This window comes from Coenobita brevimanus, chromosome 6 (genome assembly GCF_032717465.1).
Source record: "Coenobita brevimanus isolate Jiangsu-jjx chromosome 6, ASM3271746v2, whole genome shotgun sequence".
Classification (NCBI taxonomy): Eukaryota; Metazoa; Arthropoda; class Malacostraca; order Decapoda; family Coenobitidae; genus Coenobita; species Coenobita brevimanus.
The window spans coordinates 62,660,796-62,686,315 of NC_136959.1; the positions used below are offsets into that span (position 1 = coordinate 62,660,796).

The 25,520-nt window shown below is 40.6% G+C and overlaps 1 protein-coding gene across 1 annotated transcript in view; it reads right to left on the reverse strand.

The window, feature by feature from the left end:
• Positions 1-1,217: 1,217 nt before the first annotated feature.
• The window catches only part of Ire1 (serine/threonine-protein kinase/endoribonuclease Ire1), a 29,946-nt gene continuing 5,643 nt past the window's right edge, over positions 1,218-25,520 (reverse strand). Inside the window, exons 4-19 of the mRNA XM_080273765.1 lie at positions 23,577-23,725; positions 22,866-23,096; positions 22,151-22,276; positions 21,754-21,880; positions 19,780-19,976; positions 19,304-19,486; positions 17,758-17,936; positions 16,856-17,049; positions 15,894-16,029; positions 15,333-15,480; positions 14,852-15,045; positions 8,509-8,627; positions 7,755-7,905; positions 7,246-7,437; positions 4,904-5,089; positions 1,218-1,946 (exon numbers count right to left, since the gene is read on the reverse strand). Of these exons, the coding sequence (XP_080129891.1) occupies positions 1,218-1,946; positions 4,904-5,089; positions 7,246-7,437; positions 7,755-7,905; positions 8,509-8,627; positions 14,852-15,045; positions 15,333-15,480; positions 15,894-16,029; positions 16,856-17,049; positions 17,758-17,936; positions 19,304-19,486; positions 19,780-19,976; positions 21,754-21,880; positions 22,151-22,276; positions 22,866-23,096; positions 23,577-23,725 (3,241 nt within the window). The remainder of the gene's footprint in view (positions 1,947-4,903; positions 5,090-7,245; positions 7,438-7,754; positions 7,906-8,508; positions 8,628-14,851; positions 15,046-15,332; positions 15,481-15,893; positions 16,030-16,855; positions 17,050-17,757; positions 17,937-19,303; positions 19,487-19,779; positions 19,977-21,753; positions 21,881-22,150; positions 22,277-22,865; positions 23,097-23,576; positions 23,726-25,520) is intronic.

The following is a 25,520-nucleotide window of genomic DNA, read 5'->3' on the forward strand; positions in this document are numbered from 1 at the left end:
CAACAATGTTGAAACTTTCCCATTTACTTTTGCAATCTCTACACTTAAAGTTAAATCCCCAGTACTTAATATCAATCTTGCACAGATAAACTTTCTTGGAATATTCAACAAAACATTAACACTCTGAGCCTTATGGCATAACTTCTGCTTAATTCTTTGTAGTCAGGTAATTTTATTCAGTTTAAAAAAGACTTTCTGAAATGGTGGGGTTATATATAGCCTTCAATAACCCCTTCATGACTAAAAGTCCTTCCAAAGTTGAGACTGCCCTTTGGAGACAAGCAGGTACTGTGTACTCACTCCATTCCATACCAAACAAAATACGGTACATCTGAATTCCAAGAAGATTTATAATTTCACACAGCTAATGCAATATCTCTTCTGTACCATTTTGGCTGCAAAATATTTTATCAGCAGCAGCAGCATCCAGACCTCTTTTTCCCACCAAAAGCATCTCTGCATTTTTCATAAATCAGTATGGAACTGATGAAGTATTTGCTGCTCAGTCACTTGGATTTTTTTTTTTTTTTTTTACATAAAAATTTTGATCATTGTGCAGTAATTTTCTCATGCCATTTTTATACAAACATGATCTGTCATCAAAAACCACACTTTTATTAAAGACTTGAGGTTTGTATTAAAAAGTAGCTACATGAAAAATAGCTTACAAAAAGGTAACAGACATTTTCATTTTTTGAAATTAATACTTTGATCTAGTACCGACATTTTCTATAACTACCGTGAAATTTAAATACTATACAGCCGAAATGAGTTATTTATGATATTGTTCAATCATTTCATGAAAGCCTGGTACATACTTTTTCTTTTTTCACAATGGTTCCCATGCATAAACTACAACTAATGTAGTGCACAAGATTAAAAAATATATATATACATATCAATTATCACAGCAGTAAAAAAAAATATATACGCACCTAAAACACTTTGTTCCTAAATGTGTTAAAGCTAAAGAACAATGCTTAACCATTTCACTCATATGGCATATTATTTATTTTATTCTTACTATCTCCACATAATATTATACAGCTCAGGAGAGATTTTCTAAACATGAGTGGTCAGATATAATTTTCATTTACCTCTTGAAAAGTTAAAGGTACCTCCTATGTTGAATAAAGTCATGTGGGGGAATCCTGAATGAATAACAAATGTCACTACACTGAAGGGGTTAAAGTTTCTCTAAAACATAAATTACACTGTCAGTGTTGCCTGTTTCCAACTGTAAGGCTCTTTGTCTTTTTCTTCTTCCCAGATCCAGTTACTATCTTAATCTGTTTCTCTTGTTCATTTGCTGTTTTTTCTGGGCTGGTCCATACAGGCCTAAATCGTAACTGTGAGGCATCTCTCCGCTTCTCTGACTGATCAATTTTATCATCTGGGCTACTGTGAGGTTCAGATGAACAGATGGAGACAGAGCCTTCAGTAGATTTTTCCATGCCAAAGGACTTGTATTTCTCTGTATCAGTTTCAAAAGATTTTCTACCCGCATGCCTAGACTCTACCTCAGGCTGGGACAATATCCTACCCTCACCCTCTGTATTGACATTATGATGCTCCTGTTGAACACTAAATATATTTACACTCACATCTGTTGACACCTGACTAGAGTTAGTTGATTCATCAACCAATCTCTTCCTAGGGTTAGCCACCTCTTCAGCTGGTTTATGTTGAGGGCTAGGTACTGCTTCTTCAGGAGGCCTTCGCCAAGGACCCTCAATATTTCTTACGTCTGTGGGCTTGTATTTTGGCTCAAATGTGTTTTGTGGCTTGCGTATTATCCAAACAGGATTGCTCTCCTCCTGGGACTTGTTAGTGCTTTTTACCATTCCACGCTGAAGAAGCGTCTCGAGGAAACTCTGACGGATGCTGTTTTGATCCTGGGCAGAAGGGTTGTTTGGAGCGAAGGCATGAGTTTCATACAGGAAGTTCTGAAAAGAATACAGTTCCCTCAGATGTCAGTAATCAATTTTCCACAATCACAGGGGTTAGTGATATCTTAACCTCTTGAATCCAGTGACATAATTTCAGTTATTCTTCCTACCATCAGAAGATTTGTTCAGCTTAGAGGAGACTGAAATTTTCAAACTGGAGGGTTTACATACAAAAATCATACACCCCCTACAATACAAAGACTTTCCTGAATTTGAATAAAACATTCTGATAGAAGCAAGAATAAAGAACAAATAATATCCTCAGGGTACAAGGGTAGGGAACCCAAGTACAGTTCCCCTCTCCCTCCCCAGTCTAAACTATACAAAGTACAGGACTTCTTGCAAACACTGCCTTCTCACACACTTATTTACCAGTACTGTATCTAATCATATCTTTTCTTTTTTCTTTCCTTTTTTTTTTTCCTACCATGCTTTCTCCCACTTCCAAGCTCAAAAATATATACCCTCTTCATCATCCTATCTACATCTCTCTTCATATAAACCTAGAACCAAAGCACATTCTTCCACACTATAGTCAACAGACTTCTTTGCTGTACATTTTGCGTGAATTATATTATTTCTTTATTCTATTTATTCAACACGTTCCTCAGTAATACCATACTGACTCTTTCTAATCTTGACTTTTCACTCATACCAGTCTTACACCCACATATTAATATGGACACTAACACATCTTCATGACATTCTTTTGCAGCCTCCATTTTGACACGTTTCATATCACAGCCTTTGTAGCAATATGCCCATTCTATTAAATTAGCTAGATCATCAGTTAGGAAGCTGTAAGGCCCTTGAAATTTTTTGAAAAACTGCAACTGTGAGTAAGTGCTTCTACAGAAAAGGGAAGAATGAAAAAATGTGCAATCAGACTGTGCGAACAAGTGTGCAGATTCCCACACCACAAGAAAGCATAGAGTAACAGAAACACAATACAGTAAGCTCAATCAACCACCAGGCCAAACTTGTTACACTGCACCAGTCATAACCCCTTCAGTCCAAGGATGTCTTTTGTATAGTCTGGCTACTTCTAGATGATCTTGTAAACTCTGAAGGATTCAATTCAAGTAATGAGGTTCAAGACGGTTCCCATTAACCCCTTCAATACCTTATTTCTCTCTCTAAACCTAATAAAATAATCTTAATGTATCAAGAAAATTAAAAATACACAACTGAATTGAAGGGCTAAACATAAATCATCATAAACAACGGCAAAAGCATACAAAGAAAGTATACCAATCTCATGTACCAGGGACTCTGCAACACATGTTATTGTTGCTAAGTAGTCCTGGTCTGTGTGGCTCAGCAGATCCATCAACCGCAGGTAAGCAATCACCCCTGCAAGGCTGTCTCATGCATTAAACTGATGTTCCCTTGGGGCAGATAACACCTTTCCACAGCAAGGTGTGGGGAAAAGTGTGGAGGTTTAGTTCCGGGATGGATGTGGGATTTACATCTTTCCACCCAGTTAACAGGGACACCATTGTAGGCTCCACATCATTAAATTACTAGGTTATGTAGTTATCACCCAGCATTATAAATAATTTCCAGGATTACAGGAAAACATTAGGTTTCTCACTCAATGCTGAGTCACTTGAAGAGGAAAGAAGGGTAATAAACATGACAGGAAAGATGGAAGAAGTTGAAAAAGCATGATAAAGGTCAAGGAAGATGTATGCAGCTCTACATCAAATGAGTGGATGATGGTCACCCTGGCCATGGGTTCCTTCTTCCTTGCATTAGAAAAAAAAAAAAAAAAAATGTAAGAATATATACAGTTTCATATTTTTTCCACTTTCCACATTTTCTCATTTGTCATTGCATTCTCTCCTACACCCTCCTATTTCACTGTTTTTCTCCTTTCATCCTCACTCACCACATACTATTATCTTCTGGTCTCTTCACCACCAGTTTTCGTTTCTTTCATCATTTCCAATAATCCTTTTTATATAAAAAAAAATCAATTATAATACTAGAAAAACTCTTATACAACTACTGCTACAGTAAAACATGTACAGATGGCTTGTTACATCACACAGAACAATAATTACTCAACACAACATGCATGGTATCAATTTACCAATGCAGTATACCCTAAAAATTTGCATGGGTTTGGTTATCTCCAAACCTTGTAAATACTAAAAGTCCATCCATCCATCCATCATCCAATCCTACCTGGCCCCATGAGCAGCATAGGAGCCCGGGGCTAGGCATGCTGGTCCTGACATTTAAGATGAAAGTGAAGTAAATCCATCTAAATCTGTAATCATGAATCTGCAAATTTAAAGGGTATACTGTACAGAAAGAAAAAAGGGAAAAGGCACAATAGATGTGGATATAACTGTACACTTACATCATCAAGCTCTTCAGCAGCTTCTTCTGGTGCAATATCACTTTCCTAAAGTAGGCAGAAACATATGAGAGAAATATGGTACATGCAGTGTGTCGCTATATACTCTATACTGTACATGTGGAATATATGAAATGATCTCTAAAAAAGCTTAGTGTAAATACCACCTCAAATCACCATCCTATCTGCCTTAATATATTGCAAATGCTTATTAACCTTTCACAGCCAAAACTTCTCTAGTATTCTATTCCAGCTAAAGCCAAACGATTTTCTTTAGCCGAGAGAGAGTCAATGGAATTTCGGTGTTATTAACGTCACCATTAACACTCTTATGGCTGGAACAACTCCAGTGTTCTGCTACAGCTAATGCCAGACATTTTATTAAGCTATGAGCGAGTCACAGGAGACCCAGAGTACACATGGCATTTACAGAAGGTGAAGTCAGCTACTGATAAATAAACTAATAACCTACTTTATAAATTTCAGTTAAAGTGCTGTGGAATTCTGTTTATCTATCTGCAGCCAGATGCAATATCCAAGCAGGGACAGCCAAAAACATACTGCCAAAAGAAAAAAAAAAAAAACTCACCTGACCAAAATTATATACATCATCGTAGTATTTTCCAAAGATGGGCTCCGACTTGACGCACTGCATGGCATACCATGAATGCAGAAGCAGCCGTGGGAAGCGCTCAGTCCAGTAAGCCACAAATTCCTCAGGAATGCGACCAAATACCATTCTTGCTTCTTCCGTCAGTTCACGATAATGATTTCTCTGTAAGAAACCAAAATACTGTACTGTAATAGGTAAAGCACTCACTACTATGTTGCTCTTTTAGACATTCTTTTTTTGCTATTAGATACAAATCTAATTTTAAAATGCTTGCTATTGAACTGCAACTGCTGTCTATATAGCTGATTTTCCATTTTCCCTAATCTACAGGACCATCTGTACGAAAAGAGTTTCGACATTCTGAAACACATCCCTGATATACAATGGCCAGCAGTCCTCCTATGTACCACACACATCTTCATGTCACAACTCTGGTGCTGATGGCCTCTGTTAATGTTGAATACATGTTACGGTTGTCATATTCAAGGTGGTGCTATTACCCTCTGTCCATACTGAATACACACTGGGGATGTTTCATGCAGGACTGGTGTAATGATATCGGCAAGGGTGTTTTTATGATATGTCAGTTGGTTCTGTGGGAGATCAGTAAAGTTCAAATTCATGTAATTTTGGACAGCAGTCAATTTCTCTACCCAACCAACCATCACACCCCGGTATCATTCTAAAAGAGGAAGAGACAGAGTAGCTGAGTGCTGATCACACAATGAAGTAGTGACATGATAAACATATAATGCTTCAGAAAAATGGAAAGAGGGCTGAGTGATGACACACAGTGAAGTAATGACATGATCAACTTATAACGATTAAAAAAAATGGAAAGAGGGGATTGTTTTACCATAAAAGGATGAGCTTGTATGTAGGCCTGAAATCTGGATTATGGCTCAGGCAACCACATCCTCAAAGTCCTGAAACTTAAAGCTTAATCAGATTATCTTATTTCTAATATGACTCATGCTTCCCCAAATTTATCCACTTACTGTATTTCCATTTTTCTGCTTTCTGCATCAAGGCACATCAAGCAGTGGCATACTGCATATGACAAGAGGTCTGGGGTGCAAGGAGACACTGCACTACCATGCCATGGTTAATGAGATGGAGGGATGGAGTGGAGAGGTATATGAGAGACGGGGGTGTGAGTTGGGAGCAGGGCAGTGAAATGGCGGGGAACAATGCGACGTGGAGGTGATTTGTTTGTGGCCACCCCGTACGGGATTGTTGAGGCGTCTGGCAATAGACAGATAGATAGATATATATATACAGAAATACCTCAACTTACAAGCATTCAAGATCCAAGCATTTCAAAGATGCGAACATGAAAAAAATAATGAACATTTCACAGGTCCGAACATAACAAGGAAAAACTAATTTAGCCTGTAGCGGCCCGTTGCGACTGCTTTTGAATGTGGCAGGTGACAGTAGTTCTGAGGCGGGTCGCTAGGCAGCAGTGTGGGTGCTAGGGGGCTAACCCACCATCTTTTGTTTTTGTTTTTGTTTTGTTTTGTTCCATCTGTTTGTTTGTTTGTTTTGTTCCTGACACAACCTTCAGTCACTTCCCATTATCATTTTCTCCTGGTACGCCATTATTACCCATTACATCATTCACAGGACCAGTGCCTACTCTATCATTCATGTTGCCCATTACAATCACTTTATAACTCCTGGGTATTTCTCCTACTACTTCATATGCTCAAGAAAAGCATAGGAGCCCAGGGATAAGCAAATATGGTCCTGACATTTAAGATGTGAGTAACCAGCCTCACTCATCCCTGAGTGGCATTATGTAAGCAATAACCCCCAACCACCCCTTGGATATAAACCTACACAGGCTCAATCCGATTGGAACGTCCTAATTATCCACTAACCACCAGGTGCCAAAATTTGATTTTATGGTTACCACCCAATACAGTAAATGGTTTCCTGGAGTACAGAAACCATTTGGCTTGTCACACAGTGTAGAGTCCCCAGTAGGCAGAAGGAAGAGGAATGAATGAAGAAAAGAAAGACACAACAGAAAGGAAAGAAAGTAGGAAATAAGAGAGGAAAGGGCAGTCACCCAAAAGCAGCACTACATTAAGTGAGTGGATGGTGAGTGCCCCCACCTACTACTTACAGTATTAAAGTCATCTCATAAAGTGGCTGGAGGTTTTTCTATCATCTCAATGCCGCCAGGTAAAATGGGTGGTCTCCTGCAGCTTAAAGGTACTGAACTACTGTAGCCTGGCCTGGAACCCTCATACACTGTCAAAAAGGGGTGACAATGGACTGGATTATTAACTACACTATGATGTAACTCTAACCTTGTTTCTGAGTGCTCTGAGGAGGTCCCTGACAGAGCGACCCTTGTAATCCCTGAACCTGCGCAGATCTTCTGCAATGACAGGATGCATGTGGAAGCGCCAGTCACCGCGTACAACCTCTACACCACCACGTTCAAGGCTCATCACTACCATGCTGTCAACACTTTCCTTCTCCACTCGGTCACTCACATCCTAACAGCCAAGAAAGTAATCATACATAAAATTATAGTACATACATCAAATACATACACATGCAGATGTGCTCCTCCATTACTGTCCAAGTTTCACAAGAAGCATTACACTTTTCAAAAGGCAGCATACAATTTCCCCCCCATTGAAAATGGATAGTCTCAATGTTAAGACAAGTACCAGTTTCCTAAAGTCTTTTCATCTGCTGCTATATGGGAGAAAAAAAAAAAAAAAAATCCAAGTTCAAGAAGTCTAACAATGAAGTGCTTGTAACAGGGTAAAACCATCTAAACATACAGCTAACCAACACTCCATCTGACCTGGAAAAAGCCAAGAACTCTTTCTGGATTCCAAAAGAAGGGATGTTTGAGGATGGCAGTTGTGGGAGGTCGCTCTGACGGTTTGCTGCTCACCATCTTCTCAATCAGGGATATGCAGTTCGTGTCCTTATCTCCATTCAGATCCTCGAGGCTGAAAAATTCATTCATCATCATCATCATAATCATCATCCTGATCATTTTTTCTACTTAAAGGTACAGCGAGGTAACATCCAGAAAGCAAGGAAAGAGAAAGTATGAAAATGGGAAACCTCTCATCATCAATGTAACTATATTTTCCACATTTATAGGTTGAATATGATCAGGGAAAAAGAAAAGGTAAAAAAACTATATATATAGGGTACCCACTGAGATGGGCTTAATATCATTACGATTACCAACAATATCATCCTCTCAACTCTTATTTCCACTTAAAAAAAAAAAAAAAAAAAAGTACAGTAACTGCTACTCCCATACTGCCTCCTCTAAGTTCTGAAGTGCAAGGGCATGGGGCTAAGCTATGGATGTTCAGAATAATTTAGGTCAGATGACCAGTCAGCTTCCCTTAATGGCAATATGGAGAGAGAGAGAGAGAGAGAGAGAGAGAGAGAGAGAGAGAGAAACTTCCCGTCACCTCTGGGGGACTGAACCTGTGTGCATGGCTACTCTCATTCTGACTGGGGCATACTAACCAGTAAATTTTTATTACACTCACTATACATCATTGTACAGTAATAAACTTTGATGAAGGACTTACTTATTTTTCCCTGAGATTATGTTAGACTGTCGATCAAGGACGGAGCCAAAGGGATGTTTGCCTTTGGTCAGCATGTAGTAGTAAACACATCCCAGGGAAAAGATGTCAACTTTACATGTCTGAAAAGAAAAAATAATGCTCCAATAAACTGCAATGCTTACACCATAATACTACATACAGAACATATCATCATCACCCTGCCCATTTTATCACCTAAAAAACTGAATGAAGGATGATTCAGAAATTATGAAAGAGAACATAAAAATATGACAATTACCATAAAGCAGCTGGTGCTATGAAGGCCATAATAAAAACAGGCTTGAGTGCTGCAGCTGCACAGAGCATACATGAATAAGTGTTAGTGCCAACTTAACCCCTAAAGTACTAATAAGATCAATCAATCCTTTTCCAGAATTTGGCTTGATGCCGAATAGGCTTCATAGAGGAGTCTTTATAAAAAACTGAGGACACTAGGCTTTGGCCTGATTGTTACGTATATCAACGCAAACCAATGAGAACTAAGTCCTGAGTAAGAAGGGGGGAGGATCCGGGCCCCTACCCATGATGGGGGGGAGGGGAGTGATTCCCCCACCGCCCTCTTACCACCTACGTCTTCCCCAAACCTTTTGTTCCCTCTCCCTCTCCCTCGCTTATGATTGGACTCACAGCTCCTCCTACCAATGCTATCTGTAGCTACGTGGTAAACATTTGACATATGAGAATGATATATACATTTTCTGGTGTGTAAAATCAAGATCTTTCATTCTATAATGCCAAAATTAATGATGGTGCAATTTCTTTTCTCTCCCTATATGCAAGGGTTGTCAGTGTCAATTTTTGACGATCTTTGACAGGCTATAGTTCAGTAACCAGTTGGTCTAGAATGCTCTGGTTTGCAGCATAAGGTGTGTAAATTCAAGCTCTAAACCTTGGGCATAAAACTTTTTACTTCTGTAAGAGATGAAAAATCTGCTCCATATACAGGTTTTCAGGGAAGTTCAGTCGATCGAACTGCGTATCCTAGGGGTTAAACATACTGATGAGAGACTGGTGCGGCACGAAAATGAAAAGTCAAGAGTAAAAGCAGTGGAGATGGGCTTGCTGAGGAATGTATGAAGAGTACAAAGTGTGGATAGGATACAGAATACTGTAATGTGATACGTGAAAGATACAGAGTGAGGAAGTCTGTGGACACCAGAATTGAAGAGAGTGTACTGAGATGGTATGGTCATGTGGAGAGAATGGATGACAATAGAGTGGTGAAAAAGGTACAGCTGAGTGAATCTGAAGGAGGGAGGAGGCAAGGTAGGCCAGGAAGGTGGTGGGATATGGTGGATGAGTGTGTGAGGATAAGAGGTATGGAAGTTGGTGAGGCTAAAGGACTGACAAAAGACTGAGTTGGCTGGATGAATTTTGTGCGGAGAAGCACATAACCGGGGATTTGGCACCCCTTTTTAATGTAAGGGCATTCGGACTGACTCTATCAGATAGGTATACAGCTTGTGAAGCTACAGAACGTGGTGAAAGTTTTTTGGGCTATCTGACGGAGCCAGGATTCTGTGGGCTTGAATGATGAGTGAATGGAAGAGTGGCCCATTGAACCGGGCAAACTCAGGCTGTCTGGATGCTGCTACTCCTCACCCTGCCCTAGGGTGGGAAAGGAGGTCCGGATGATGATGATGATGATGATGAATATAATAAAGTAGAACTATCAACAGCCAGCCCGTAAAGTAGGCCAAACACCTTGTAGCTCATCATTTGGTCCCCTGAACCCCATTTACCTCAGGGGTATTTTCTGCACATCTCTTAATTTTCTTTTTCTTTATAGATGTACTGTACTTCGCATATACTGTACATGCCAGACAGAGTCAATACATTGTGTCAAATTTAAAAGAAAAGATATGAGGGGGTGCCAAATCCACGTCATGTGCTCCTTCATATTTCATGCAACCAACTCAACCTCTAATAAGTTTTCCACCTCATCAGCTTTCATATCTCACTTCCTCACTGTCATTTACCATATCCAACCATCATATCCTTCATTCTCAATGCCAATTACATACTCCCTTTTCACCATCAAACCTACATTCAATTTTCCATATGACCATACAATCTTAGCACACACTCTTTTACCATATCGCCAACAGACTTTCTAACTCCCCATATTTCACAAATCAGAATATTCCTTATCCTATTCATTCCACATATTCCGCATACATTCCTCAATAATACCATCTCCATCACTCTTACTTCTGGATGTTCACTCTCAATGAATACGTTAATTCCCAAGTTATAACAGTGCACTTTATTAATCTTGGGTAACCCCTTCAATCAGATGATCTATTAACAGCTTGCTGTCTCCTATATACAGTAAGTCCTTGTATTTGGACACATTTTACTTCGACGCCTCATTTTTCCCCCAAGAAAAAAGTTTCCGAGTTGTCTCACAATTTGATGCTTGCAGCCGGCAGCCGATGATGCGTACCAATGTTCAGTCTTGGCACTGTCCATTTTTCTATGCAACAATTTTCCATGATCTTTATACTGCAGGTCCGGTGGGGCAGTAGACACACGTGTTCATTATTGTTTATGATCGTAACGTACGATCTTCAGCTGTGTCGTGAGTACACAGCAGGTCCAGATAGCCAGTAGACGCATGTGAGTTTGTTATTATTTATGATCGTAATGTACTATCTTCAGTCATGCCGTGCTACTATTTCGTAACAGAATCATTACACGTTTCTCATAACACTACAGTGAGTCCTCGAAATACGAAAGGTATAGGGACCAAAAAAAACTTTCGTAATCAGAAATTTTGTATATTGGAACGATTTTCTCCATTGAAATATACATATAAGGGGGGATGCGTTCCAGGACCCCATTGAATCCCCCACTAAAACACTACCCCTCCTATTTAGAAGTATGCAATACAGTGGGGCACCAATTTTCGCGCCTAATTGGGTCCAAAAATAATGCGCGAAAGTGGAATTAGCGAAAGTTGGGGCATTGTCTTTATGGCAAAAAGGCTAATTGGTTCCCGGTTATCCTAAAGTAACATCAGTTTTTCATTTTCACTTGCAATACAATACATCAAATCACTATTGTACATTGCATTGTGAGATACAAACAACTATCTTCCTTTTCATTTCATTATTATACTGCCGTTTCTTCACTCCAACACGATACTCTCTTTTAGCCTTGGCCTTTCCTCCCGACTTTGAATGTCCCGGCCACTTTTTATCACCACCACTGCCTCCCGGCCCTCCCCCCACACCACCAGGCTCTTCCCCCACACCACCAGGCCCTTTCCCCACACTACAGTACCAGGTATAGCAGAGGCCATTGAACCGTGAGAATCCAACACAATGGAGCTAGCAAGCTCGTACACAATGGCGGGAATGGGTGGACAGAGTGTTGACATGACGTCATTCAAGATGGCGGTGGGTTGCGGGCGGGAGGTGCAGGAAATTCAAAGTTCAAAATATTGTCCCAAACCCAAAATTTGTGCGCGAAAATCGATTTTTTTCAAGCGAAAGTGGAAGTTAGGGAATATTTGGTGCATGCCGCGAAAGTGGATTCCGCGAATCCTGCTATAGCGAAAGTTGGTGCACTACTGTACACGTATACAGTACTATACTATTGTACAGACATAAAAAAGTAAGTCATACAACTAATTACTGTAGTAGTGGTACACTGTACAGTTAAATATAGACCTGTGCTGCACCTGATGATTCGTGTCATTGATATGGTGCTAAGTCCATGACAAAGCTGCGGGTCCTCGTGGCTTGGCAGGCGGCTGAAGATGAAGAGAAGGAGGTGGCCATCTTCTTGTACATTTCCTTTTTCTTTGTCACAGTCCCAACGGTTGATGGTGCAAGGCCTAAAGCTCGCCCAATCTCCGAGACTCCCTGCCCCTCCTTGTGGCGTCTTATTATTTCCAATTTCCTCTCAAGACTGAGAGTATGATGCTGTTTCTTTTTTGCACCTGGTTCCCTGGATGTTGGAGATAATGCAGGGCACTTGGGAGGCATGGTGAAAATACGGAAAGGTGAAGAACAGTGAAAAACAGCGTAAGGTACAGCGAAGCTGGGAGGAGAGGACAGACGTGACTCGGCTGCGAGGCGCGCAAAAATGTGTTTACCAGAGAGGGGTTAGTTCGTTTTCTCGCCGCATGTGAGCGCGCCCATTTTGAATTTTTCGTATTTCCTCTCGTATCGTTTTTCGTACCATCGAGACAGATACTTTCGTACTGTGGAATTTGTCCTACATTTATCGCTTTCATACCATCGGAAATTCGTACTTCGAGTTTTCGTATTTCAAGGACTCACTGTATTTATTTTTGTTTTGATGGCCAAATACCTGAAATGGATGTAAAATAAAGCTTATTGATATTTAAGGAAGGAAAAAATAATAACCGTCCCAATACAGAGATGGTAGACTCAGCCCACCAATTTTTTATTCTATTTGACTATATTACAGCCTCTCTTCCTTGTAACAGTGAGTAAAATAATGTTGTTATAATTTCTCCCTTCCTTTTAGTGACAAAGAGGGCACATAAAATGACCAGGGTTTAGTTGACTTACTTTGGTGTCGAAAATTAAATAATCCGGTGAAAAGTGGCAGCTTTTCCTTGGTCAGTGACACTGGGAACTAACCCATCCACTCTCAACACACCTTCACTTGCCACTCAAGCCAGTCTTCACTTTATTTCTGGTAGGGATTTTTGGTGCTGCTGCTCTTTATAACAGTTTTAATGTTTTTCAGGCACATGTTTATTGTGTTATGCTGTATTAGCAGTAGCAAACACACTTCATTTAATTCTGGGTAGGGCCTCTTTGGTGTTACAGTACTTCTGATAGGGTAGATACATGTCCCACCGGAATGCTCCTCTATTTTTCCCAGTGATTCTTAACTTCACAATTTGATGTTTCACGGTTCGCGAGGTTTTGGTGGAACATCCGAGCCATGAAAAACGAGGATTTACTGTACTATATTGCTTTGGAGAGATTTTCTGACTTGGTGGGGACAAATAAAGCCTTCATTACCCTCTTAACTCTTTAAACGCTGAGCGTTGCAAAAGCGACGATTGCCAAAAAGAACATAACGGCGGATCGTCACGTTTGCGGTTCGAGTTAATTTTGAATAAACGCGGGCAAGGATGTTCCAGCTGGTATTGTCTATCAGTACCGCCACCCTTTAGCTACAATTAGCACACTTGACCTTCGTACTACTGACCTCCGTTGTTGCCAAGTATCGCGTTTTTTCCCCCCTCCCCCCCCACCACAGCCCGGCCAGCCTGGCTGTGATATATGGCAGCGCGCTGACTGCTCAGAACTGTAAATCTGCGCTCTCCTCTCACAAGCAGTTTATGCTAATAGGAAACGCTTGTTTCCCCAGTTGTCACACTAGCTTTTTTTCGCGCAGTTTTCCCCTGTTTAGCGTCAGTTTACTGAAGGCTTTCAAAGTGACATTATGGCGAGTTCTAGCTCTTCCGAGTCAGTGCGAGCGGCCAACAGGAACGAGAATAAAGTGACGGGCGTAAGGCAGAATAAAAGCGCGCCACGGTGGTTTTTGGGGAAGTATTATGATTGAAAATAATGTAGTATAAGTGTTTTTAGCTGTGAAAATGGAAATGTTTGTTGAGTGACGGGAAGACCGCCGCCGCGCTGCAAGTCGGCCATACGCTCCGTTGATTTTAGCCTTATTTTCAGTGCTTATTGTACAAATACGGATTCCAAACTACCTGTACGTTGTAGTATAAAGTTTACTGTGACAGAATGAGGCTGTGGTAGAGGGGAAACTGGGTTGCTGGAGGTGTGAAAGTGAAGATTTTGTTACCCAACTTTGCAAGTCTCCACAAGTCCTTGGGTAGTCCACGAAGGCTCAACACCTGTCTCTGGAGAAAGCTGAATGTAAGTACTATCTGCCATACCAAGTATAATGTTCTAGGGTTAATCTCTGATTTTTGGCTAATATTTTCCTACAGGTACTCAGACCGCGATCCAACCCCGCCAACCGGGGGGTGGGGGGGTTGACTGTCCATGGCTGCGTTTTAGGGGTTAACAACCAAATATTTCTCCCTATGGTGACTAAACTCATCTGAAGGAAGGAAGGAAGGACCAAAAAAATAACTACAAAATCAAATGAACTGGATTAAACAGACTGATCCCACTGCCCTAAAGTATCCCCAAAGAAACTTGCTAGTCTTCGAGGTTAGGTAAAGCTGGGTTAGGTTAGATTAAATTAGGTTAAATGGACTATTTCATTAACCTACAGTATTCCTCAAACAAATTTACTTGTCTAGAGGTTATGTTAGGCTACCCCACTTCCATACACAACTTACTGGTCTTAAGGTATTAAGCATCATCTCTGGTGCGATCCATCCCTCAGTCCCTGTCACACCTGAGCGCTTAGAGAAGGACATCCGCCCTGTCTCTAGACGTTTACATAAGCCAAAGTCCGAAATCATAGCTCGCACTTGTCCTTTGGATGTTGGGAGAGAGAGCAGCACATTGTGTGGTTTCACATCTCTGTGAACTGCAAGTATAATAACGAGGGGTCAAACTTACGAAGTCATCATCATCATCATTACCATCAACACCATCATCAATGGCAGCATCCTGATTTCTTTTTTCCATTTAAATGCATAAAAAATATAATCTTTTATTTCAAAGAGACTGCATGGTGAATTAACAACTAATTTATGAGAAAATGTGTTAATTTATTAATAACCAAATAATGAAACAACATCAAGCAACACAGCTTTAAATAAAGACTAAATGTATGTCAGTGGAATGAACTGGTTGAAAGCATAATATTCTTACCAATATCCAGATGGTGGAGATGTTGGAGTCCGGAGGTGGCCTGGTGGAGGATATTCAGAGTACTGATGTCTGTTTTGACCTTCCCCTGTATTAAATCCTCCAGGGTGGCACTGCATAACTCCAGGGCGATGTAACGGAACTGACGGCACTGTGAAGAGGATACAACCAAGTGATATATCAACTGGTGCAGTATTATGCCAGGTACTTCTTTCTTTGATCAAAGGGGGCCAGGGACAAGCTACTCACTCCAGAAATTTAAATGAATGGTGACCTTTCGATGAGGGGCTTTATTTAAGCAATTACTCCCATCCACCTTTCAGACAGAAAAGGCAAGAAACATTGCTATTACTGCATTCAGCACTTGTATAATGTAGCTAGATGTACCTGCTCTAGAATTTGTTTTGGTGGAGGGGGGGTTTGCAGCTTAATCATTTGTTCTGAGACCAAAAACTAAAAATATATTGTACTGCCATTTTAACAAAGATAAAAAAGTTGTTACACTGCAATGAAACTAACAAAACACACATGCATCATGAAACAGCAACATCATAATGAACTAACCTGCTCTGTGCAGAAGTAGCGGATAACATTGGGGTGTTGATCTGATTCTCGCAGGAGGTCAACCTCACGGTCGGCAATAGAGAAACAATCAGGCAATACACGCTTCACTGCCACTGCACGTCCGTCAAATGTACCCCTAAAATATTGTGCATACATCACATAATGTACAATAAGTTAAGTACCGATAGCTATTATATACTGTTATCCGAGAAAAAACTTTGGATGCCGGAGAGGAATGAATTCACACGCTGGTATGCCCCTCAACTCCCTCCCTATTACCCCAACTGAAGATGCTGGACTGCAGAAAGAAAGTTCACCTTTAGTCCAGTGGGGTTCATGTTCAGATGAGCCTGAGGCCACAACAACCACAACAACAACAGGGGCAAATGCCTGCCTACTATTCATCTGCATGCCTAACCTCTGAGCTGATTTCATTGGGAGTGTACCGAGATGTTTCCACACTAGATCACAAGAAAAACAGCTACCAAGGATACCGAGAGATGATGAAAGAGATGAACAATATGGAGTTTAAAGTTAGGAATGCAATCCTATTGAAAGAGGAAGGAACTGCATGAGGCATTAAATTAACAGACTCTTTTGTCACAATCTGAAGCAACAGAAAATTTTGATAAGCTAGATGTACCACCAACTCATTGATAAAACATCACAATTTCTTGAATTAACTTTGGATTTCCAGACACACTTCACTGAAATTTTTAATTCTTAATACTATGAAGTATTTTCTTTACAATAATCTAGCTCCCACCTGATGACTATATTTAGTTTTGGGGAGTACTCTAGTTATGAAGAGGTCAATGATGGCTTTTTTAACCCCTCTAATGTGAAGAGACTCCTATTCTGGAGAAAATTACTAGAGAATAGTAAGAACAAAATGACATTTTAGGTCACTGCAGAGAAAGGGTTAAGAAAACATTATTACAAAAGTGAGCTTGATGCCTCACCTAAAGACAAATGTTCCATCACATCCCTTGCCAAGCAGCATCTGAGGGTCAAAGTTAATCTTGCCAACACTGATAGTGCCATTGTCCTGCTCCTCTGCCACTGCTGTCACACTGCCGGACCCCGAGCCAGCCGAACCCCGAGACCACTGACGCCGTGATGACAACTCTAGAGTTAGCCTTGCATAGTCTTGAGCCTGTGGAAAAATAATTCTCATCACCACCATCCTAATCATTTTTCCTTAGTTTATGGTAGGTGTTATCCAAAGTATCATCACCATCGTTATCTTGACTTCTTTTCCCATCTAAGGATACGTGAGATTGGGTCCAGAATGCAAAAAGAAAACACAAAAGAGGAAGACTCTTTATCATCGTCATCCTGACTCTCCTAAGGATGGGGTAAGGTAGGATCCAGAAAACATGGAAAAGAGAGGGCACAAAAGTAGAACTATCATCAGTATGTTCAGTGAAATGAACCACACACTTTTTCATATTCCATTCAAGCTCCTGGAATCTTGGCTCACCTCATGGACGTATCTGTATCATATATATATGATTCTGTGATTTTCTTAAGAGGCAATTCACAGAAACCTGTCACAAAGCCAATCCACCAACTGCCAAGTTTGAGAGGTGTCAAACCTTTATGTGCACCTCCTTATATAGTTTATCTAACCAACTTGATCTCAATCAGTTCTTTCACCTCACTAACTTCCATACCTCCTTATACTCATTTACCACATCTAATCCATCAACCATCTGCTTGGCCTACTACACCCCCTCCCACTTTCAAATTCATTTATGTGTACATAGCCCTGTTCACCTTCATCTCTACAATCGTTTTATCCATATTTATGACCACTGAGATACAAGGTAAAATTTCTGTAGCTATGTGTATGTCCTTTTACCTGCTTGTAGAGGATGCAGAGGATGGTGATGAACCCCAGCAAGAGTGCAATCATGAGGATGTTTGATGTGTCTGTGAAAACCCATGACCCCACTACCTGCCCCACTGCCCCCATCCACACCAATGCCTGCCTGGACGTCAGGAAGCTCACATTCAGACGCCGTATTTGAGCCAACCCATCTGAAAAGAAACATCGTACTTCAAAATTAAGGTAAATGTAATGTGACTCTCCCTTACCTATTATCATCAAGTTTACCTCCTTTCCCACCTATGAATGGAGTGAGATAGGGTTCTGATAAAAAGAAAAAAAAAAATTTGGTTTTAAGCCAGGTATCCCCGAAGGGCTAAGGCGTTGCCCCTGGGTGGAGGACTTTGGATTGGAGCATGTAGGGTTCTGATAAAAAGGAAGGTAAAATCATAAAAGAGGGAGAACTATTAACAGCATGCCCATAGAATGGGTCACATATTCATTTCACTCACTACTGAAGCCTGTGAAATCCTGGCTCAGTATCATAGGCAAAACCATCAACTTTTTTCTTTTCTTTCTACAGAGACTTCACAGAAGCTACCTGCTAGAGTCAATAAAATATACACTAAAACACATATGATTAAAGAGATCTTAACTTGAAGCACCTAGTAATTTATACAGCATCAGAACAGTTCTGTACATAGATCACTAGAGTGCTACAATAGTAAAGATAGGCCTATGAAGAATATATTCAAACCTGACAAAAACCCTACCCCTTTTCAATGCAATTAACCCATACACACTTGCGAGCTAGATATATGTCCCCCTCTACAACACCAGTGACGTAGATCTACATCCTGTAGCACTGAGATGCCATTGTGAGCAATCGAAGTAAAATGGAAGGTAACACACTATCTCACTAACTTCAGAGATTTCTCCGCCTATGCTTACAACATTGATTTAGGAGCGCGGGAGGCGAGTGCCAGATTTCAGAGGCTCACAGCCATTCTGCTTTCTCAGTAACCATGAAGATATCAGAGGTTGAAGGCATAAACCTGGCTCGATTCAAACAACTTTCTGGCTTGGTGATTACTTTTATTAGTGCGAGGGATTGTATACCAATGAATTAAGCCCATTTAGCGAGAGGAAAAAATCCGAAATTGATTCACAAGCTAACAGCCGCTCTGCTCTCTCCGTACCTCAAAGATTTCAGAGGTGGAGTGGCACCAACCTGGCTCAGTTCAACCAACTTTCTGGTTTTAATGATTACTTTTATTAATGCCTGGGATCTTATACTGATGTACTAAGCCCATTTAAAAAAAAAAAAAAAAAAAAAAAAAAAAAAAAATTAGCCAGTATACAGACGTATCAGTTACTTTTTTTTGCCCAGCGCGGTACGGGTTACTCACCAAGTGCAGCAGTATGGAGGGTTGATTTGACTAGTAATCAAGGAAACTCATTCCTACTTCATAACTATGACTCATCAAATTTCATGCAACTATGACTTGGTGATGAAATCATGGAAGTGGTCTACTTGTCAGGTAAAAATAGTGTACACTATAATTAACAAGGCACTGACCCAAGACAACAGACTGTGAGGTTGGTGGCTGCTCTGAAGGGCTGGCTTTAGCATGGTCTGACTGGGTGTCGTTGGTTTCATGTGTGATGGCCAAGCGCACAACGTGATCTCGAATCTCTGCCACTTCCTCTGGACTTGCTTTAGTCAGTTCAGCTTTGGCATTTTCAGGAATTTCATAGTATCCTGAAAGACAATGAAAATTCTAATTATCTGCATCATCATCATCATCATCAACCCAACCCAAATTCATGTCAAAAGGATAAGGTGAGGCAGCATCCAAAAACAAAGATTATACTGTAATCCTGGCAGTGATCCTAAACTGATGCATTGTACTTGAAAAATTCCTTGCTCAATAAAAGCAATAAAATGGTAGGGTCTTGCTTAATAACCTTAATAAGAGCTAATATTTTCACCTACTGAATTCACTTTTACATTCAAATAAAAGTCATTCTAAAATTCTGAACAAAATTACTCACCCAAGAGCAAAACATCAATGTTTTCCTTGGTATCGGGCTCTTCCCTTGATTGTCGAGATCCCACTGTGCCCCGTGATTCCGGAGGACCTTCAAGTAGTAACTGTGAGCCTCGATGGGAAATGATGGCTGTGTGTGCATCTACTAGTGAAGGCACAGCATACACACCAGAACTGCACTCTCCTATGTAGATTGTAGGGCTAATGGAGAAAATTAATATTATAAGACAGTAATCTTAGGAAGGAATTCTCTTAATTCATTACTGTACAAATGTCCAACTCAATATCCATGTCTTAATGAAAGATTTCAGGCATACGTGAAGTGGTCGGCCTGTGAGAATTAAATCAATTTCATTTTTTCTTTCACCATCCGGTTCCTTCTAGGTCCATTTCCCACTTTCACTGTCTTGGGAAAATGTATTCATCACATTCAGTCTGTTTCTGCATATTCCAATAGTATATTTATGATGGGTAAAACCCAGAAAAATATTCAGGAAATATTTCAAAAGTTTAATAACAGTACAACAGACCGATGTTTTGCAGGGGCTCGTTTGCATGAGACATGTTTTTTGTGGCACTATCAACCATTATCACAACACTTGCACAGCAATACAGATGACCAACATTCCGTTCATCCCTACCAACATTCAAACTATGACCACTGTTTTCATGTCCTTGACCCACACACGCACTTGAATCCTAAGTAACTGGCCCATGTGTTTAAGTGTGTTGGCATAAAACCAGTGAAATCATGGCTACCGAAGTTTCATGACTCTGGGGGAGGGAGGGGGGGTGAAAATTTATGAAGGCTTGGCACTAATGAAACTGTGGTGGACAATGCTAATGCTATGCATGTGAACAAGTCTACTGCCAGAACTGTAAAGAAAAGACACAATTTTCTAAGCCATTCAGCTCACTGGAGGTGAAGACACTGCTGCCAGATCACATGTAGTGAATCAAATACTACTGAAAGCTGAAATGATGGTTAAAAATACTTTTTCATTCATTATTTCTTATCCCTAATGATAACCACTGCATTTTTATGCATGACTGTGCTGATAAGACATTTTTCAAGAGGGCCAAAATTGGGACTTTGAGAAAATTTTGGGATCCCCTGCCTCACAGTAGCCAAATATATATATTTTTTTATTATTAGTTTGAGAGATTCAATTTGCACGATCATTTCCACTGATATATTAACTGTGTAAAATAAAAGTCAATCGTAGCTATAATCAACAAACTAATCTTCTGGTTATGAAAGCATACAGCAAATGGTATGGAATTCAGTACAGCAACTTCTGATCCTTGCATCTTCACATTGTGATAGCTTTTAACTGTGTGATAAAACTGGCTATGAAGCAGCTCGGTTCAAACAATATTAAAACTGCTTTCATCATCATCATCATCATCATCATCATCATCCTGACCTTTATGTCAGAGAACAAAGAAAAAGCCCTAAAGAAGGAAAATTAAATAATATACCCATTGAAATGGGCAAAACACTTATGCAGTCATCTTTTAAGTCCCCAGAATCCTGGCTCTACCTCACAGGCCTAATCATCTGGATATTGTTTGGGGGTTATTTTTCTTTATCGATGAATTTCACATTACATGCCATATGAGTCAATCCAATGACAAATAAGTTAAAATCCCTTGTTGCATGTTCCTTGGCACATAGTTAACCCAACAACTTAAGTCAGTTCCCTAACTTCACAAACTTGGTTATGTACTTTATGCACCATTTAGATGCAAGGGCCTTTATTTTCTTGAGAGGTAATATTTCACCCACTTCTAAGCTTCTTTAGACACTTGTCACTGATGCAAATGTGTGTGTGTGCATTTTGAGCATGTGACAGCAACAATAACAACAATAATACCCGTTATAGCAATTCATCAACTTTCATAGCTCACTTAAGCACTCATTTGCCATTTGAGACAAATGATTACCAAAGGGAATAAAGCGTATTTATCACTGCACCTTAGCTTCTTGATCAGCAGACCGTCAGAGTTATCAGCAGGTTTGTGTGTGAGATGCATGAACTCCTGGGTGAAGTGGGTCAGAGTCTCAGATGCTACCGTTGTCATAGGAACCGTAAATAATCCACCTGATAATGAAAAATGTCCAAGAAAGGCTGAAGGGGTTAAGTACAATGTTTAAAAAAATACATTACATCACAGAGAAATGTAAGAGGATTTACATATATAGTCAGACAAAATAACAGTAAAAAGTTATCACACATAAGGAGAATGGAAAATATGCAAGGTTTTCTGGTGATTATAACTACGAAAAGCGGAACTCCATCAAGAATTTTCAAGATAAGGTATGAAATAATATATGAAACAGTAATTTATAAGTACCACATAAGTAACCTAACCTTCTGGTCCAAGCTGGTACATGGCAACCAATGGTGAATCCAGCTCTAGAGTCCAAAGCAATGAGCCAGTCTGCTGGTCCACAGTCAAGATGGAACCCTCGCCAGTGGAGGTGTAGTGAACCAGGTCTGAGGAGGAAAAATGAGACATTACAGATACACTGCTGCCTCATCTACCAACATACTAGACTTACTAATTAAAATGGATCCACTGAAACCCTTCTTAACCATGTCACAAACCATTTCATATGGTTAGCCTACTGTCTTGATATCATAACATTCGTGAAGTTTAACCCTTTTAATCTGAAGATATCTTTATTTCATTATGGGTAACATCAGAGGACTGAGGGCAAGAGACTGACGAGGAGAGTGTATGTGAGTGAGGTGGAGGAGGGGGAGAGGGAGGGGGAGGCCACGGATGAGATGGAGGGATGGAGTGGAGAAGTATACGAGTGCACGGGGCTAAGCTGGGAGCAGGGCAGTGAAACAGCAGGGGACAGGGCGACATGGAGACGATTTGTTTGTGGCCACCCCATGCGGGATTGGGGCGTCTGGCAATAGATAGACAGACAGATAATACCAGACAAATTTATTCAGTTTAACAATGACAGCCCGAAGCTAATGAAGTTAACAAATCTTACTTACTGGTACCAGTAACCCCTTTTCAGCCCCAAGTAAAACACAAATAACAACCCTCAAATGAATACTCCTGACTCACCATAGTTTTCAATGGTGGATGATGAAGCACTGGTGGCATACTCTGAGAAGCTAATGTTCCATTTGTTGCCAGTGGATGCCTCATACAAGATGATGTTGTAGAGGGTGCGGCCAAAGTACACAGTGTTGCGGGATGGTTTGGGACACTTACGGTCCACACCCTCTACACCCAACACCAGCTGTTTCTCCCCCGTGATTGAGTCAACGCCAACCCATGAATCAATTTTCTTTCCTGTAATATAAAATTCAGGGAAATGTGAATGAGAACAGAAGGTACATGAGTAAATGTAGAGTTAGATGAAAATGTGTGAAAACTGCTGACTTCCCTGTATGCTAATGTTTTTCTGACAGCAGAAAGTGAGAGAGATTCGCAAAAGGCAGAGAATGACTTAGACAGAATAATAAACTCACATAAAAAGTGTGATGTTTACAAGACAAAACAACCCAAATGTGACTCATGACTGAAAAACCCCAGAGAGTGACTATGCAAAAACTTTTGACAGAACACAAAGTCTGACAGTAATGTACACTAAATTCAACCTCACTAAATACAACACAACTCCCACAACATTTCATGACCATCAAATGTTTTTTGGCATTTAACTTCTCAAGTATGAAGCAAAATCACATCTCGCTTAAAAGTTAAATTTTGCCTTGACACATCCTACCATTAAGTACTGAGTGACAATACATAAAGGCATAAGAACCATACCCAGGTAAAAAATGCCATCACTGGAGCGACAAGGTGAGTTGGCAACCAGCTGCGGGATTGTGAATGGCAGTTTTTTGAGAGGGTCATGACCACGACCCAAGTTGTACCGGTACAGCGACCCATCTTGAGGGTTGGGGAAAAATTGTGGCCTGTTGGTTGGAGGTAACATAATGAAATATTCATACAATGTCAAACAGTACAGTCAGCAACAGCAGTCTGCCTACTAATCCACTATGTCCTTTTCACAGTTAGGGCATGTCCTCACTTTCCTTCCTGATATATAATACTGACAAGAACCATCAATGGGAACAGGATCATACCAAGCCTGTCTCAGCTTACAAAGGTCTGTCAGCAAAGGTAAGTGAAAAGCAGAAGTAACACATTAAGCATGCATCTGTTCTGAACTATACATACAGCACTACAGCTAATCTTAAAAAAAAAAAAAAAAAAAAAAAAAAAAAAAAGGGGGGGGAGGAGAGGCTACTGAGAAATAATAAGGCTTATATCACAGCATGTGAGCACTGCACTTAAGTTACTGAACCACCTTTGCTTGTGATACTTCCTCCCGCCACACCCACACAACTACTGTTTATTTTTTCACTGGAGACGGTCTTGGATGAGCTTTTCTTTTGCTCTTCCAGATCCTACCAAAACCATTTATTAGTGAGATGATGCTTATGACTGCTGATATGATGACATTGATGCTGGTCAGTTAACATCTATCTATCTATCTATTGCCAGACGCCTCAATCCCGTTTGGGGTGGCCACAAACAAATCGCCTCCAAGTCCCCCTGTCCCCCGCCATTTCACTGCCCTGCTCCCAACTCACACCCCCCTCTCTCATATACCTCTCCACCCCAACCCTCCATCTCATCCTCGGCCTCCCCCTCCCTCTTCCCCCCTCCACCTCACTCACATACACTCTCTTCATCAGTCTTTCACCCTCCATCCTCTCCACATGGCCAAACCACCTCAGTGTGTTCCTCATAACACTTCCTATCACATCCACATCCACACCACAACACTCCTTTATATCCTCATTCGTCAGCCTGTCACTCCACGTGACTCCACAGGCTCCTCTTAAATAACTCATTTCCACTGCTCTCACTCTTGACTTGTGTCCTTCCAACAGTGTCCAAGCTTCACTTCCGTACGTTAGAGTTGGTATCACAATACTGTCATGTAGTAACTTTTTCACTTCCATGCTCACTTCCCTGTTTCTTATCACTGCTTTCAAGGAACCAGCAACCTTTCTCCCCTGCTGTACCCTTTCAAGCACTTCACCCTCCAAACCTCCATCCTTACTCATCACACTACCCAAATACTTAAACGTACTCACATTTTCCAATTCCTCACCATCTAGCCTCGCTGTACATTCACTGACTTCACCTCTCTCAAAGACCATCACTTTACTCTTCCCTACATTCACCTTTAGGTTCCGTTTCTTACACACTCTCTCAAACTCATCCACCATGCCTTGCAGCTCCCCTTCGTCTTCACTCAACAACACAGTATCATCTGCAAACAACAGTACAGGGAGTTTCCAAACACTATCCTCTCTCACCAGGGCCACTCCAACATCCACTACTCTACCTTGTACCTCTTTTATTACCCCATCCATGTACAGATTAAACAACCATGGAGATATGACACATCCCTGTTTCAAACCAACTTTCAAAGAGAAAAATTCACTTAGTTCACCATCCACACGCACTGCAGCCTTCGCACCATCGTACATACTCTTCACAGCATTCAACAACTTCCCATCTACTCCATATATTCTTAACACTTTCCACAATCCTTGTCTATCCACCCTGTCATATGCTTTCTCCAAATCCATGAAAGCCGCATACAACTTCTTTCCCTTCTCTAGAAACTTTTCCACTAAAGATCTAAGAATGAATATCTGATCTACACAACCTCTTCCCTTCCTAAAGCCTCCC